Source organism: Mastomys coucha, unplaced genomic scaffold (genome assembly GCF_008632895.1).
Source record: "Mastomys coucha isolate ucsf_1 unplaced genomic scaffold, UCSF_Mcou_1 pScaffold6, whole genome shotgun sequence".
Taxonomy (NCBI): domain Eukaryota; kingdom Metazoa; phylum Chordata; class Mammalia; order Rodentia; family Muridae; genus Mastomys; species Mastomys coucha.
Genome location: NW_022196912.1, coordinates 93605866 through 93624521, shown reverse-complemented (window position 1 = coordinate 93624521; position 18656 = coordinate 93605866). Strand labels below are relative to the sequence as shown.

At 35.1% G+C, this 18656-nt stretch overlaps 1 protein-coding gene across 1 annotated transcript in view; it reads right to left on the bottom strand.

The window, feature by feature from the left end:
• Gphn (gephyrin) overlaps nt 1-18656 on the bottom strand; it is a 435141-nt gene that overhangs the window by 73236 nt on the left and 343249 nt on the right. Inside the window, exon 12 of the mRNA XM_031357728.1 lies at nt 15357-15494. Within this exon, the coding sequence (XP_031213588.1) occupies nt 15357-15494 (138 nt within the window). The remainder of the gene's footprint in view (nt 1-15356; nt 15495-18656) is intronic.

Sequence of the window (18656 nt, the reverse complement as noted above, 5' to 3'; positions counted from 1 at the left end):
AAAAAAAAAAAAAAAAAAAAAAAAAAAAAAAAAAACATGTAAAATTATACATACACTATACTATATAATTTTTAACTCTATTAACATAGAAATATATATGGGACAGCTACAGCATAAACTCCTCACAAAGCTCAGGGGGATCGCAGAAGCAGAGGTGGAAGGAAGAGAAGAGCCAGAGGCTGGAGAGGATCAGGTAGGAATATTGTTTTCTGGGCATGGCATGCGTGCTGACACAGACAGAGCACCCGTGAACTCATAGCAGCCTGCACACGCCAAAGCAGTATATATTCAGCAAGGCTCCTTTTATTCCCATAGTGCTAGAAGTCAGGGATAGAGCACTTACTAGGCTATTTGAAGATGTAGATATCTGCAGGTTTCATAGTGGCTTAAAATATAAGTGAATGAGTTAACATAATCCTCTAATAATCTGCTTTATATGACATGCTTACTTGTGTCATAAGAAGACAAAGGCAGAGTATTAGGTCAAAAATAGGTAGTCTTTTTAGGTTGTAACAGGAAACCTGTATCTAATTCAGCTTCCTTCTTGATAACTGATTAACAAATTCCATAGTAGCCTGAGTACTAGTGCTCATTTTTCACACATTTTGAAGATACACTTATTTTGCTTTCTATGTGCAGGTGTTTTGTTTGTTTGTATGCATCTCTGCCATGCTCATGCGTGTTATGTCTCCTGTAACTGGGGATATATATTGTTGTGAGCTATCACATGACTGCTGGAAATACAAACTGGGTCCTCTGCAAGAGCAACAAGAACTCTTCACACTAGACCATCTCTCCAGGTTTCTAGTAATTACTAGTGCTTTTACACAGTGATGAGTCTCTATAGATTAAAATGGCTGTAAATGGACATACATGTGTGTAAAATCCAAGCCTGACTATGAGAAAACACTCATGTTTCTATCTTGGAGAAAAGCTTATTAAGACACAGGTTTTACAGGGAGGTGAAAAAGTCTGTTCTTCAGGAAGTAAAAACCTTAAAAGCTTTAGGAAGACTCTGAAATGGACCAGACACACCAGGCCCTTTGGTCTCTAAGCAGTAAGGGCTGCCGAGAGTCTCTCAGCCAGTAGAGTGGCCTGAAAGAGACAGAGACTAACCAAGCTCCATGGAAGAGACTCAGGCCAGCTGAGCTGCTCAGAAGAAGCAGAGACATTCTCCAACCTGGGAGCTGCCTCCAAGTTTTGCAGTGCTTCCAGGTTTCCAGTGTGAGCTGTCACCAGTGAGAGTATGTGCTTTTGATGATTCAGTTATCTTCAAGTCACCTCTGCTCCTGTAAGTAGCCTCTCACCCATATTCCTATAAGTAACCCAATAAAACTTTGGAGGCATCCTTATTTTGGTTTCTCACTGGTTCCCATATAGGGGAAGATGTGTAGATGTTTGTTCATGTTGCTTTAATAATTTCTAATGCAACTGGGACATATACCTCTCATTAAAACATTGGCCATACTGGAGTGTACAAACTGAAAACTCTTGGAAGTGTGAGAGAAGTTGGCCAACAGAGTCTCCTCATACACGAATAATGGAAGCTTCTAAAGAGAAGATACATCTGACCCTTGATTAGTCTAGGTCCATTAATAACCTAAATGGAATAACAGATAACTGGAGATTCAAATGCTAACCCCAGCTGGTAGACTCTAATATTACCTACAAAGAAGCTAATCCAACACTTTGTCCTTCTTTTGCTCCTCATGTCCTCATGTTTTTTCCAGTTTCATAAGTGAATTTTATTTTACTTTACGTGTATAGTTACTTTGCCTGCATGTATGTCTGTGGTCACTTGCATTCCAGGCAGCCACTGAAACCAGAAGAGGGTATCAGATCTCCTGAGACTGAAGTTTTAAATTGTTGTGCTGCCATGTGAGTGCTGGGAATTGAATCTGGGTTCTCTGGAAGAACACAGTGCTTTTGACTAACTGCTGAGTCATTTCTCCAGTCCTTCTCTGCTTTCTTTGATATATTTCTTTTCCATTGTCTTTTTATATCATTAATTTATGTTTTTACATTTATCTTAATACACTTTAACTTTGTAGCATACTTTACATTAATTTTGCTATTTTATTTTTGAGATTATGAGATTACAGTATTTTCCCCTTCACAACCCTTTCATACTCCCTTTCTTGTTCAATTTCAGACTCATAAATGATGTACCTTAAGATCTTAGAAGAACAAGAACCATCCAAACATACAAACAGTAGACAGACAGAAACAATAGGATCAGGGCAGAAATTCATCACAGGGAGCATAAAGGGACAGTAAGCTGGAAACAACCCAGATGCCACAACAGAAGAAGGTACAGCAACTGTGCTTCACTTACACAATGGAATACCACTCAGCTATTAAGAAGGGAGACATCCTGAGTTTTGCAGGCAAATGGATAGAACTAGAAAGTATCATCCTGAGTGAGGTTAACTCAGACCCAAAAGGACATGCATGGTGTGTACTCACTAATAAGTGGATATTAGCCCAAAATAAAAACAAACAAACAAACAAACAAACAAACAAACAGAAAAGTACAATATACCCAGGATACAATCTCAGAGCTCAAGATTAAGAAGCAGAAGGGCCCAAGTGATGTCACCTCTATTCCACTTGGGAAGGAGAAGAAAGCAATCACAGGAGACAGGGCGGGGGATGTATGTGATGGAACAGTTAGAGGGAGGACAGGGAGGGGGATAAAGTCTGGACTGTAAGAAAAGATTAAAGAATAAAATTAAAAAAAAAGTCAAAACTAAACAACCCATTCTGTAAGAAAAAAAAGAAAGAAAAAAAAACAAATAAACAAGAGTCAAACTCATAGTCAAATTATTCAAACTCACAGTCAAACTAAGCAAAACAAAGAGAAAGACCCTAGTCAATAAAATTGGGCATAAGAAGAAAACATTTTAGTACATACCAATGCAAATCAAAGGATCGCCAGGGAATTCTTTGAAAACTGTATTCTACAGAGATGGTACATTAAGGAGAAATAGATAAATCCTAGACATATATGACCTGTGAAAATTCAATCAAAATCACACAAACAATTTGAACAGACTTAGAAGGATGGAGCCGGAAGCTTTTCCCACAAAGAAAAGCTTAGGACAAGATAGATGGAAGCTGAATCCAATTCCACTTTTAAAGAAGGATTAATACCAATTGTATTCAACCTTTGCCAAGTAAAGTAGCAAGGAGGAAACAGTATAAGGTCATTCTGTGAGACCAGTACAATACTTTGTTACCTACATGCATTAGGTGTAGGACACAAAGGGACAACACTATGAGTCAAGTTCTCTCATGAATATAGATGCAAAAAGCACTCAATACAAACAATACTTGCAACTGAGTCAATGACACATTTAAAAAGACAGCCAAGACCAAGTTAATTTTGGTACATGGATAAAATTATAGTACAATATTCCTAAATTGATACAAATAGCGCAGCATAAACATACAAAGGTTTGGAAATCATATGATAATCTGAATAGTTGTAACTAGTCTTTTGACAAAGTTCAGCATTCATTCATGATTAAACAAACAAACAAACAAACAAACACCCTCCCCCCAAAAAAAGCCCTGAAGAAATTAGGGAGAGAAGGAACATACCTCAACACTTTACTCTAAATTCAGGGATCAGACAAGGGTACTTACTTTCATCATTTTATTTGATATAGTGCTTGACTCTAAGCTAGAGTAATAAAGCAAGAGAGGAAATATCAGGGGTATAAAGAGGAAAGTAAGGATTAAAAAATGCAAATTTTCAGGTGATGTGATTTGATACTTAAAGATGTTATGTATTCTGTCAGAAAACTACACAATCTGGTAAACATCGTTAGCAAAGTAGTAAGATGCAAAAACAATGAACATTTAAAATAGTTTTTTGTATACCAATACTCAACCTGTTGACAAAGAAACCAAGAAAAATTGCCTTATCTCTAGCATAAGATTCCTAAAAATTAAACTATCCAAAAGTTGGGACACTTCCACAAGGAAAAATTTAAAAATAGTGATTACAGAAATTGAAAAAGACATGAGAAGATGGAAAGAGTCCTCAGTTCACAGACCAGAAAATGACTGTATTGCATTCAGTGCAACCCCCATCTTTATCACAGCATTATTCTTCATGAAAATACAAAAAAGCATTTCTAAATTCCATATCAAAGAACACGCAGACCTGACACAAGCCCCATAAATCCCTAAAAAACAAACCCAAAATTCCAAACAAAGCCAAAAGCAAACCCCAAATAAGCAAGACATTCTAGGCAAACAAGCAAAACAAACAAACCACCATTAACAGAACAAAGAACAACACACCAAAAAACCAAAAAACCAGAAAACCAACAACAGTGCTGGAGGATTCACATTATCTGTTTTCGAATTATACTATTGAGCCATAGTTGCAAAGCCAATATTGTACTTGTAAAAACACACAGACACACACACAAGCACCCACACGCACCCATGCATGTACCCACGCACCCCCACACACAGAGCTGATACAAATAAAACTGAGGACCTAAAGATAAACTTGGAAACAGCTACAGCCATCTTTGTTTTTCCTTTTTACAATGTTGCCAAAAAATGGAGAAAATACAGCCCCTTCAATATAAATTATAAATGGTGTCTTAGTTAGGGTTTCCATTGCTCTGAAGAGACACCATGACCAATAGCACCCATTATTCTATATTCTAACTGATAATTTGAAAAGTTTACTGATGCCATTGAGAGAGCACTGAAACTAGAACATTTCAAACCACCACTGTACCCAATGTACCTGAGAGGCTACTGACATGTTTGCTCACTAACAGTTGAGAAGACAGTCTTGACATACACACATAGTTGGCCATTGGTAGGAACAATATTAAGACCAAGGATTGACAGCTACTACGAAATGATGTATAGAGTTGAGTCTTTATAAATGACTCTATAAATAATGACTTTATAAATGAAAGCTATTTTATATAAATAGCTTTCAAAGTGAATTTAACATACTTAAAATTGATTACTTATCAGACACTAAGACATTTAATATGTTCAATGACCTCATGGGTTGGTATTTCAATATAATTTTTTCCCATTTTTTCCCTTGAAAGATTAGACAAAGTTTTGGTTCACTGTATATCTTATTTAAGTATTACAGACTACATATATATAGGATCAGAAAGACTAATGGGTTTAGAGTAAAGATATTCTGTGGAAAATACTAGCAAGGTAATTTATTTATGGCTATTCCTGAAATCCTGTATATAGAATAACACAATGAAGTGTCTACATTAATGAAATAAAATTATTTATTCAAAGTGCTAGTAAGTACATCTGCATTTTTCCATCTAAAATACTCATTTCCTGCCAATATGGTAAGCAAGTGAAAATGTAATGGTTCACATTATAAAATATGAGGTTTATTTTATCCTACAGTTTAATTAATTTCTATGTATGGAATGGTTTCCAAAGTGTTTTTGAGATCACAGAAAATTGTTTCAATCAAGAGCCACTTTTAGTAATACTAATCACTTTCAGTATTATTCCTTAATATTTATTCATTTGTCTCTGTGTGTATATGTATATATGAGTTCACATACCATGTGTGTGGCAGTCAGACAGCTTGCAGGTGTCTGCTGTCTTGTGTCTGCATGTGGATCCTAGGAATCAAACTCAGGCTGTCAAGCATGAAATCAAGTACCTTTTCCATCTCTCCTCCTTAATTATCATCCTTCAACTTGCCTTATGCAGGGGAAGATATTCCAGGATATTTTGTAACCATGTTGTATAGCACTTTAAAATAATCCCTAACTTCTACAACATTGATTCATTCACTTTAGGAATAAGGCAAAGACATAGTTTTTAACACTTATTTAGTTTGTGTTACTGTCTACATGTGTTATACTGCATGGATGTTTTTGGCAGTCAATTAAACCAGGAGTAGTTGGTTCTCTCCTTCTACCATGTGGGTTCTGTGGAATCCAGCGCAGGTCGTCAGTCTTGGTAGCAAGACCTCTTATCGTCTTAGCTGGTTCACTGACCCCAAAAGATAAGGGATTTTGATTCTGTTCCTTCTTAAATATTTTTTTTTTCATTTTAACTGTAGTATATTTCCATTAGTTATATTCTGGAGTTTAACAGTACTAATACTAACATAGATATTTAAGATAGTGAACAAAAACACTGCTAAATAATCTATAACAAATAAGGCATATTGAAAACTGAATAAGGTACCTAAAAAGAATAGAAAAACTAATAATATTTAAATGTGGAACTTTTAAAAATCATGACTATACTTGATGAAACTTGGGTGTATTAATTAAAATCTTACTAAAATCAATTATTCTTCTTTTCTTCTGAGATAGGGTGTTCCTCTGTTTTGAGGTAGGCTTTGAAGTCATGATCCCTTGCCTCATCCTCCTAAGTGTGGGATTTCAGCACCATATCTAGCAACACTTGCTTTTTGATTAATAATATATATTTTTTAGAATTGCTTAAATGAGATTTATAATATGCTTTTATTTATATTTGTGTATGTGTGTGTAAGTGAATAGTATAGCAAAATTACAGTTGTGAGATATAGATATCTGAAAACACATATGGAGAGCTGCCCTGTGAAATGCAATTTTTGGAGGTTAAGAACATCACCGTTTTTTTCAGTTGAGATTATATACATTTATGGATCACAGCTATACAGACAGCAGCTCCTTTTGTATTCTGTTTTACTTTTTATAGTGAGTTGTTCACCACTGACAGTTAATTAAAACATTAAATGAAAATTCCAGAAATAACTCAAAAGCTTACAATTGTATACAGTTCTGAGTCCATTGATGACATTTTATATAAACTCACTCTGCCTTGTCTACGACAGTTTTTTTCTTCTGAATATTCACAATGCTATGTTCTTAGAAGAGGAATGCAGAAAGAAGACTAAATATAATGATATATTAGGATAAAGAAACTGCAGAATACAGTAAGCTGTAGACATTTTAGAGTTATAATGTGGTTGTTGGCTAAAAGTGTACCTAAAGGGAATGGTTTCAGCTGGCCATATTTGTAGGGAAAAAAATAGAAAAAGTAATAGCAAAGACCAGAAAAACCACTATACAAGGAGTTATTTTAAGTAAATAGCATTGTTCTAAGTAAAAACAATATACTGGAAAGAGACTTATGTACATGTTTCTGCTCCAGTGTGCAGGGTCCCTTGGGAGAAGGAAGCTTCCATTCTCATCATCTTTAGGGTCAATGTAGCCTTGGAATTCTGACTTCTGAGATCCCAATTGTCAGTTCAGAATCTAGTTATACTGCTGTGGTCCAAGGGATTTCTTTAGACCTGTGGCTCTGATCTGGTTTGGTATCATGTTCCAACCAGATTCATAAAATTGATGGGGTGACTGAAGTTCTGACTTTATTTGCTTGTGTTGGTGCTTAGTGTGTAGCTCTAGCCTTGGTCTTGATAGCACATAGCCAAGATGAGATCACTCTAGCGATTCCATTTGACTATCAACACAAACTTCTACCAATCCTCACTGCTGATATTCATACTTCTAGAGAATAAAATATCCCAAGAAAAGGAAGTGAAAATGAGAAGACAAATCCACTCCAACAGATGTGCAAAACAATAAAAACAAAGAATATGACATAGCCACCACTCATGGCCCATCTCCAACTGACCAGTTCCCCATTTAGAGTATTCAAAAGTATATACATAGCTACGAAGCTGGGGACAGGATTCAAAGTTTTACTTTTTAAAAGAATTAACAATCATACAGAAGATTCGAAGAAAGAAATGCATAGATTAAGGAAATCTATCCAAAACATTGACAAACATCCAAAGTGAATGTACATGTAAAATTCAGCAACCCCTCAAAACTCATATAGTAAAGGACTACAAACAAATAGAAAACACAAACAAGCAAGTTCAGTTATATCTATAGTAATAAAGTAGACTTCAAATGAAAACTAACTAGAAGAGATTAAAAAGGAGCCCCTAATTTCATAAAACAAACATTGCATGTTTAAAAAAAAAAAACCTACATAGGTTCTGACATAGTAATAGCAGGGGTTCTGAACTCTCCATTCTCATATTTAGATAGGTCTTCCAAACTATCACAATGAGACTTCAGAGCTAAACTATAGTATGGATCAACTAGACCTGATAAAACAGAATATTCTAACCAACAGACAAAGAATACACATTTTTCTCAAGAGCACTGGGAACCCTCTCTAAAATCAATCATATAACAGAACATAAATCAAGTTTCAACATCATCATCATTATCATATGGGATAAAATTTGAAATCAATAATAATAGAAACTATAGAAAACACAAACATTCTTGGAGACTAAATAATACATATTTGTATGAACAGTGGGTCATCCAAGATATTAAACAGGAAACCAAAAAATCCTGGAGAAATATCATAACGAAAATAAGACCTATCAGATTTGTAAAGAGAGCAAAATGGCCAGGGTAGGAGTAGAGTAACCACAATGCGTTTTATACATGAGTGAAACTGAAAAAAGAAAATTAATTGACAAGCTCTCTGTTTGAAAAGAGGAATTTGATGTAGGGAGTTTTAAAAACACAACTTACACATGAGAACAGATTATTCTCATGAAAATGGAATAGAGAATTGGGGTGGAGGTGGTATGAAACTACAAAGAACTTCTAATTAATAATGACCCAAATAAAAAGCAGTAGTAGTGGGGATGAAGATCAGGAATGCACTCAAGAGGCTGTAGAAGAAAAAGTATTGCTGTAAAGGTAGGAAATTAAAGTTCAGTATTTGTCAGGACAACTTATTATAAGGAAATGTGTAATGAATATAGTGTTAGAATTTGTAGTTTAATTAAGGTCTAGGCAGTGACAAGATAACAAAAATCACTTATTGATGGCACTTGAACTACTAACCTACATAAAGTCTTTTGAAATAAATATACAAACTATAAAAAAGGGGCCAATAATGCTTATAAATGAATTGACAAAAGACAAGGTTACAAAAGAGACATCTAAGAAGAGTAACTCTTCTGCCCTAGATGATCAGGTAGTTCTATTTTTAGTCATCTTTCTTTACATATGACATTTTTTTTATTGATTTAAGTTTTATTGCATTATGATGAGAAAAGATACATGATTTCAATTTATCTGAATTTGTTAACATTTAAAAACATATTTTAAGTAAATAGAATTAAATCACATTCTTGTTTCCCTTTTGTACCCCAACTTCTCCCAGAGTCCACCCTTCAATACCTAAATAACTGTTTTTGTCATATTCTTTAAAATGTATAAAATAGCATAACAATAAAAGTGAGTATTATAAAAGTTGCTTGATATAAAACTACAATCAATTTAAGTCTTATGTAGATGCTTGTCTACAGCAATGCTGAAAATACATGTTTCTCTCAATATACATTTTAAAAAACTCCAAACATATTAACTGTATATTTTAAAATAATACATCACTACTAGTATTTTTTAAATGAACATAAATATATAGTCTGTTTGTTTGTTTTGTATTGAGTAGAGTTTAAAATCTTGGCTTTTACTGTGGTACAAGCCCAAAATAAGAACAATTTTTTGACATTGGATTTCATTGTAATAAGGGTGTACTTCGATGACCCTCACATCACCAAAGGATTTTACCTCCATCGTAGCTAGGCTGAGAGTTGACAGTTCTGCTGTGCCAAAGAATGAACTGTAGGCAAGGTTTTTGGATACAGACTTCCTGCTATGGTCAAAGCTATTTGACTCGATGGAGTGTCTTTATTCTCAGCTCACAGAGAACAGGTTACATTCATTGTTTCAATGAACAATGAATGGTTCTGCTTGGAGGGTGGCGCAGACATTAGGTGAGGGTAAGAATCTGGTTCATTAGCTGTGATAATTTGGAAAAGCATTCATCTCAGAAAGAGTAACTTATAAAGTCCTCTTCTTCAAACTTGACACAATAGTTACAAACATCAAGCAAAGCATTCAGTCTCACTCTTTGCTATTCTCTTACAAGCCACTTCCCAAGTTAATTGTCTACCTTTCTTTTGGCTGTGTAAACACTTTTGAAATATGAAAGCTGTCCTGAAAACCATAGTATAGTGTAAAAACATGAAATAAAGTAATCCTACTAATAGAGAGGCTGAGATAGGAGAAGCATGATTTCAAGACCATTATGTGGTACACAGCAAGACACTGTTATGTACAAACAAGCAGAAATAGTATATGGATTGTACAATATTGAACCTATTTCTCCAATTACCAGATTAGAGATACCATTTGATGACAGTCAACAAATTTCTAGTTCTTCATATTTTTGGATTTTAATTGATTAGGATATGTTGGTAATATTAATTTTTATATTAAGATATTTAAGAAAAAGTAATTGTCACTTCCTGTTGTTTTTGTTGTAAGAGGTAGAATTAGGTTTGTGTGGATTTGTTGAAAGATTACTTTCTTGCTTTTTCTAGGGTGTAGTTTTGCTCCTTATGTTGGTGTTTTCCCTCTATTTTCCTTTGGAGGGCTAGATATGTGGAAAGATATTGTGTAAATTTGGTTTTGTCATGGAATATCTTGGTTTCTCTATCTATGGTAATTGAGAGTTTTGCTGGGTATAGTAGCCTGGGCTGGCATTTGTGTTCTTGTAGGGTCTGTATGACATCTGCCCAGGATCTTCTAGCTTTCATAGTCTCTGGTGAGAAGTCTGGTGTAATTCTGATAGGCCTGCCTTTATATGGTATTTGACCTTTTTCCCTAACTGCTTTTAAAATTCTTTCTTTGTTTAGTGCATTTGGAGTTTTGATTATTATGTGATGGGAGTAATCTCTTTTCTGGTCCAGTCTATTTGGAGTTCTGTAGGCTTCTTGTATGTTCATGGGCATCTCTCTCTTTAGGTTAGGGAAGTTTTCTTCTATAATTTTGTTGAAGATATTTACTGGCCCATTACATTGGGAGTCTTCACTCTCTTCTATACCTATTATCCTTAGGTTTGGTCTTCTCAGTGCATCCTGGATTTCCTGGATGTTTTGGGTTAGGAGCTTTTTGCTTTTTGCATTTTCTTTGACTGTTGTGTCAATGTTTTCTAAGGTGTCTTCTGCCCCTCAGATTCTCTCTTCTATCTTTTGTATTCTGTTCGTGATGCTTGCATCTATGACTCCTGATTTCTTTCCTACGTTTTGTATCTATCTTCAGGGTTGTCTCTCTTTCTGATTTCTTTATTGTTTCTATTTCCATTTTTAGATTCTGGATGGTTTTGTTTACTTCCTTCACCTGTTTGACTGTCTTTTCCTTAGTTCTTTAAGGGATTTTTGGTTTCCTCCTTAAGGGCTCCTAGCTGTTTCCCTGTGTTCTCCTGTATTTCTTTGAGGGAGTTATTTATGTCTTTATTAAAGTCCTGTATCATCATCATGAGAAGTGATTTTATATCTGAAGCTTGCTTTTCTGGTGTGATGGAGTGTCCAGGACTTGCAATGGTGGGAGAATTGAGTTCTGATGATGCCAAGTAACCTTGGTTTGTGTTGTTTATTTTCTTATGCTTGCCCCCACCATCTGGTTATCTCTAGTGCTACCTGCCCTTGCTAAATCTGATTGGAGCCTGTCCTTCCTGTGATCCTGGTTGTATCAGAACTCCTCAGAGTCAAGCTGTCTCTGTGATCCTGTGATTCTGGGATCCTATGATCCTGGGCTTGTTAGAGCGCCTGGGAGTAGAGCTTTCTCTGGGTGTTGCGAGACTGGCTACAGAGTTTGCACCCAAGGTCTGCTCAGGACACAGGCCCAGACAGACTGGAAGCTACATATGACATTTCTGAGTACAAGTCTTAGTAGGTGTTTAGTCAGTTTTGTTGAAAAAACTGAACTAGACCTTTATATATGTTCTAACCATCTAACTAAAATGTCTAGGTCTAATTATATGCTCTTGGGTATTAAAAGTGACTGTGATGGATCCAGCTCCAAGGCTGAATGCTAACTTGGTCATTATTTCTCATCATCATCTCTGGAAATACTTGACAAAAGCTAACCTCTCATACAGAGTTTATTAATTGTGATTGATTTGCTCTGGTGAATAGAGAGCACATGAGGGAAGGCAGTTTTCTCCTGGTAGAAAATAAAATAGTTATTTTTAAATCTTTTCCTTGAAATTTCTGTGTGACTGTGACTTGGAACACAGAATTTGATTTCTCTAAGAAACCAATGTTAAGGGAAAGGACACTGAAATTACAGGGAACCAGGACTGGTTAGTTAATTTTTGTTATGAATGTATTAAAATTTTAACAATCCATAGTTACATTTGTATTTTCCAAATATATCTTTGTTTGCATTACTATCAATAAGTAACTGAATTTTCTATATATAACAGTAAATACTTCCATTAATACTGACTTCTAAAATAATTTCTGACAATTTCCTTATTCTAGTGAGTTTCCTAACTTTTATTTCATTTAGCAGAGAGTAAAATGAAAATGACAGAAAATGTTAAATCTAAAAGAATAAGAGTCAAAGATGTAGAGTAAATGGAAGCTGTTTAAACCTATTTTTGTCTAAGCAGGGCCAGGACAAAGGAGTTAGAACATGGCACCTATTATTTTCACTAATTTCAGGTTTTAAAAATCATTTGTTATGCCAGCTACCATTATTAAAAATATTTTAATGTTGGACCAGGATAACCATTATATAACAAAAAGAATGTGAGTCTTGATGCCTTACTCGTATTCCTTTTCTGCTTTTGAGTCTGAGTTTCCTTGCAGGAAAATCAGGGTGTTGTATAACTATTCTCTAATGTTAGTTGCAGTATAAACACACCAGTTTTAAGATTCTATAAATACAACTCTATACTCAGACATTTATCTCTTTGTGTGTGTACATATGTGTGAATGTGCATGTGTCTGGAAGCAAGAGGATCGCCTCGGGTTGTAGTCCTCAGAAGCTACTCATCTTGTTTTTAGAGACAGGGTCATTCATGAGGACCTGAAGTTCACCAAAAAGGGTAATATGGACAGCCACTGAGTCTCAGGGATCTGAGTGTCTCCATCTTCCCAAAACTGGGTTCACGAGCATGTGCCAACATACCTAGCTTTGTATGTGAGTGTTGAGAATTACATTCACATCCCCATGCTTGCACAGTCATTACTTTATTGATGAAACTATTATCCAAAACTTAAAATTATTACTTTGTGATGTTTCCATCTTTATGGAAATAACTAAGAACTGTATTTCATTTGGAATATATCAAGTAGAGAGAATATCTATGTATTGTATGGATACATCACCTGTCAATTAAAAAAAAACTATGGCCTATAGGAAAGGATAAAATACAAGGTGGGCTATCTGGAAGGCAGAAAGAATTTTGGGATAGAGCCAGGCATGGGAGATTTACCCAGGCAGATGTGACAAGAAGGATGCATGGTACCTGCGCACAGGTCACCAGCCATATGGCAGAATGTAGTTAAAATAAAAGGGTTATTTTAAGTTATGATCTAGTCACAAGAAGAGCTTATCTATATGGCCAAAGTATTTGCAAATATATTTTGAATCTGAGTGTTATTTCTGGGACCATGGAGCTGGGAAGAAGAATCAGAACCAAACTTCTACAAGTACAACTTTTTGGGAGGTGGGGTTTGATCACAAGTGAAGTGCTCCTGAGCTCAGTCTTTTGGAAATCAATGTCAAAACACAATTTCCAGGCTGTTAGAATGGAAATTGTTTAAAACACTTACAACAGTGTTCATGTTTAACGTTACCAAAGGCTGTACCCAGGCTGGCACTGTGAGATGTAGTGAACTTCCCAGAGGAGAGGCTTTGCCGGGTGCTTCAGTCACTGTGCGGGGTGCTTCAGTCACTGTGCTGAGCATGTGCATAAGGGGAGTGCGGGACTTTGGCCTCTTCCTCTTCTTCTTACATTTTGTTTCCTGGTTTATGAGGGAAGCTGTTTGCTCTGTCATTGACTCTTGCCATGATGTGATGCTTCATTAGATGTTCAAACTTCCAGGACCACTTGATCATGAATTAGAGTTTCTTAAAGATAAGTAGCATAAAGGTACATAGCTTTCAATCCAGCATTCAGGAGGCAGAGGCAGGTGGATCTCCATGAATTCAAGTTCAGCATGGATTACAAAGTCCAGCCAGGGATACATAATGAGACACTATTTCAAAAACCCACCATTACCACCTCCGCAACCCCACTAATAACAACAATGATGACAAAAAAAAAAAAAACCCCAAAAAACAAACAAACAAAAAAAAAACACCAAACAGGCATTTTTTCTTTCTAAATTAATTATGTCAGGTATTTTTTGTTACAGGGACTAAAAGCTGATTAAGATAATAACATTTCTATTATCTTTTCATAGACTATTCTGAATGCTGTACCCTACTGGACTAAGAGCAAAAAACCAAGATGGTATATAAAACAGAAAATAGAGCAGAGTAACTATTTAATGACCCAAGAATAAAATAGGTTATTTTTAGCTACAGATGCTTCTTAGCATATGCTGTATCCTAATAAACCACTGTAAGTTAAAAATATTTTTAATTAAAAAAGTGCATTTAAATGGAGCATGGTAGCATATACCTGTAATCTTAGCACCTGAGAGTCTAGTGCAGGAGAATCACAGATTGAAAGCCAGCCTAGGCTACATAGTAATATCGTACCAAAAAAGAGAAGCATTTGATATCTAATCTACTCTATATCATAGCTTAGTTATTTGATACATGATTGCCCTGGATATGTAGCTGACTAGGAACTGCAGCTTGCTTTTGTACTCAGCATTATAAGACAATATCACATCATACATTACTAGTCCCAAACTATAAAAATAGACAATGTCCAGGAAACTGTAATTTTCTGGACATGTGCTACTTTTAAACCTTTATACAGCTTAAGTTAGTGAGAACCTGAATGAATTTTCTACAATACATGGCTACAAAACATGGTTACAAGTTATTTCCAACTCCTAACTGAAAAGTTATACAATGGACTCAGAACTATCTTTTTTTTTTTTTTTTTCTCAAGACAGGGTTTCTCTGTGTAGACCAAGCTGGCCTCGAACTCAGAAATCCTCCTGCCTCTGCCTCCCATGTGCTGGGATTAAAGGCGTGCACCACTACCGCCTGGCAGAACTATCTTTTCTTATTTAGTGCTGAAAGCACCATCTTTAGGGTATAGAACTGACATTTTTGATAAAAAGCACAAATGGCCCTTTTATATTTTATGAACTGAAAGAGATCTAGTATTTTATACTGATTATTAAGTAAATCCTATTTTAATAGAATATAGAAACAGGAAAGAAGCTTGTGATGTTGATAATGGTGAGTCAGCACTGCCCTTTAGGAACTGGTGCACTCATGCTGCATGAGTCTCTCAGAAGACCAAGACAAATCTGCAAGTACCTCGGTAATTGATGATTTCTGTACCAAGCACCGGAGTCATCTCCAGGACTGTAATGAAGGCTTTGTCCATAGACGTCAGCGGAAAAGGAGACATGCGATGTCTTCTAGCCACCTTGGTGATATCTACGGCACTGTGACCTACAAAACAGAAGACAGTTAACTGAGAATAAGACACTCAAACACACAAGGAAGAATGACTTTAAACACCTAAACTTCCAATTTCTGGGTCCTTGTGAGACACTATTTTTCCTGTAGCTGACATATGCTTGTAGAACATTAAATAGAATGAGAAATGTTACATATGCATGTACGAAAACTGTAAAATTTAATGATACTGGTAGATCACTGAGTGTTTACTGAGTCAAGTAATCTTATAGTGAGGTACTAATGCCATTTTTTTTTTACAGATGAAGAAAGAAGCTTAAGATGATATTCATATTTTTGCCTAAGTCATACAGCTGGTGACAGAAGAGCCAGAATATAACCCTAAGGAGTTTTGGCTTCAGGTAAATATCTTCAACTATTGCACTAACATTTAGACATTAATAATCTAGTTGGTAAAATAAATTTCTTTAAGATTTATTGGAATTGTTCTTTTTCCTGTAAAAAGTCATGGAAGATTATATGTAGCTATCCACTTTGGCATAATAGAGAAAAATGCTTATATTATAACTCTGATATCAACTTCTGTCCTCTACTTTATATTTGTGTATTATCTAAGAGCTAGGAGATAACATATTTTTCCAAGCTAGTGATCATCTAACATTTACTTGAATATACAACAGACAACTCAAACTTAAAATTTCCAAAATTAAGCTCTTAAATTTCTAACCTCCTTTATCACCCACTGGATGTTTCATTATCTTTGAATTTTCAACTGAATGAATAGCCATTCTTTTTTTTTTTTTTTTTTTTTTACCAGTTTTATACCTGGGCCAAATAGTGGAGAAATACTTGGGTGTCCTTCTGGTAAAACTATACCCAAACTAAAATATACCTAGAGTATGATCATTACCTCTCACTTCACAGTGACTATAACATCTGGAACATCATTTAGGTTCTGGTACTTGGTCTCATTCTATCCTTGTTCTATTGCCGTTTGTTTACTACATGGTTATGTAATCCTTTCTAAGATGTAACATATACTTATAACTTTCAAAGATATATAATATTGCCTCGTGTCTATGAAGCCAATAAACTATCATTCCCATTATTCTTTTTTATATATTTATTTTTTTCTTAAAGATTTATTTATTTATTTATTTATTTATTTATTTATTTATTTAATGTATATGAGTACACCATTGCTCTCTTCAGACACACCAGAAGAGGGCATCAGATCTCATTACAGATGGTTGTAAGCCACCATGTGGTTGCTGGGATTTGAACTCAGAACCTGAGCAGTAAGTGCTCTTAATCACCAAGCAATCTCTCCAGCCCACTCCCATTATTCTTGTCTTCTAACATTTTTGGGTTCACTATGCTTCAGCCATACTGGTTTCTTTCTTTTCAGCAATTATGTCAAGTGTCCTCACCTTGGGGCCTCTGTACTTGCCTTTTTCTGCCTTGGACAATTTCCCTTCAAATAGTCTACTGCTACCTAGCCCTCATTTCTTTCAGTTTTTTGCTTGTATCTACTCTCTGTATAATACTACATGCTATCATTTTATTCCCATTTCCCTACTTTACTACACATATAATACATAGACATTCATAGTCATATATCTATAGTACATAGAAGCAAAGATTTGTTGAGGTAAAAAAATTGAATCATTTGATGATGGAAGCATTTCTTTCTGTGTGTATATGTTTTCATGTGTGTGCAAGTTCATTCATGTAGGTGAACGTTCATGCCTTTATGTATGGAGACTAGAGGAGAATCTTAGGTGTCATTCCTTAGGAAGCATCTACCTGGTGTTTTTTTTTTTTTTTCTTCTTTCTTTTGAGGAGGAATCTTTCATTATCCTGAGGATCACTAAGTAAGCCAGGGCTGGCTGACTAGCAAGCTCCAGGGTTGTGCCTGTCTCCATTTCTCTAGCACTGGGATTACAAAAGCACCACTGGGACCTGCTTTTTTATACGAGTTCCTAGCATCAAACTTAAGTCTTTACATTTGCAAGAAAATTTATGAAGTAAACCATCTCACTAGTTCCAAAGGCAGATGTCTTGATCGCTACTTCTTCATGTATGAATGAATAACTTAGCTTTACTGTTGGAATCCCAAAATCTTTGTAGAACCATGAATAAATAGAAAAGAGAAAAACAGTACTTTTTGGCTGGGAGAGGTCTTTGATGTAACTCTGACAACAAGATGTTGGAAGAAATCTCTGGGAGAAGATATTTTATTACAAATACTAAGAATAAAAGAAATCCTTCCAAAGAGAAGCTTTTATCCTGCCTTCTATCTGGAACATGGCAGGTTACCTGGAGGTACTGTGTTCTTTTTTAACCATGAGGATGTAAAGAGACTATGATTCAAATTTGAGTTGCTAGGTAAGCCCTGCACTGCTTGTCTCTGGACTTCTAGTATGTGAAATAAATAAGCTCTTATTTTTTAAAACTACTTTGTAATGATTATATATGTTCACCCCTCAGAATACTACAGTTTCTGGTTGTTGTATATCACTAAATGAGCTTTTACCATGACTCCAGCAGCTGATCCAAATATGCTCATTATACTGACAAAGGTATTATCTCAAACAGTTTCCAACCTATGATTCAAAAGAGCCTCCTTACACATATAAAACTTCTTGTACTGTATAACATTTCATCTCATACACAATAAATAAAATCACAGAAATGTAAAGCTCAAAGATGTTAGTTATTTCTTAGTAATATATCTGAGTAATATTTTCTTTTTAATATTGTAGTTTAAGGTTTAAAAATTATGACTCATTACTCACAGTTGAAATGTAAATTTATTAATACCCTACTTTCACTGAGGTCTGAGCTTTTTCAATCAAATATCTTAAAAAGATATTGTCATAACTAGTATAATTAGAAAAAATAATAGTTACTTCTTTGTCCTATTCAGTCATACAGATCTGCAGATACCAGCTTTGATCTTTTTGTGATACTATGGTACATACTGTATATAACCGAGCTATCCTTCTAAAATGTTTAGTTTTTTACAATAGTACATTACTTAGTTGTATAGGATTATTTTTGAACGTGATTTGCAATAAAATAAAATGTTTTAGACAGTTTGATTATCACTGATAATACACATCAGTCAACACCTATTTATCAAGTACACTTTATAAACCAGACACAAGTGAGTTGAGATATACAATAAATACC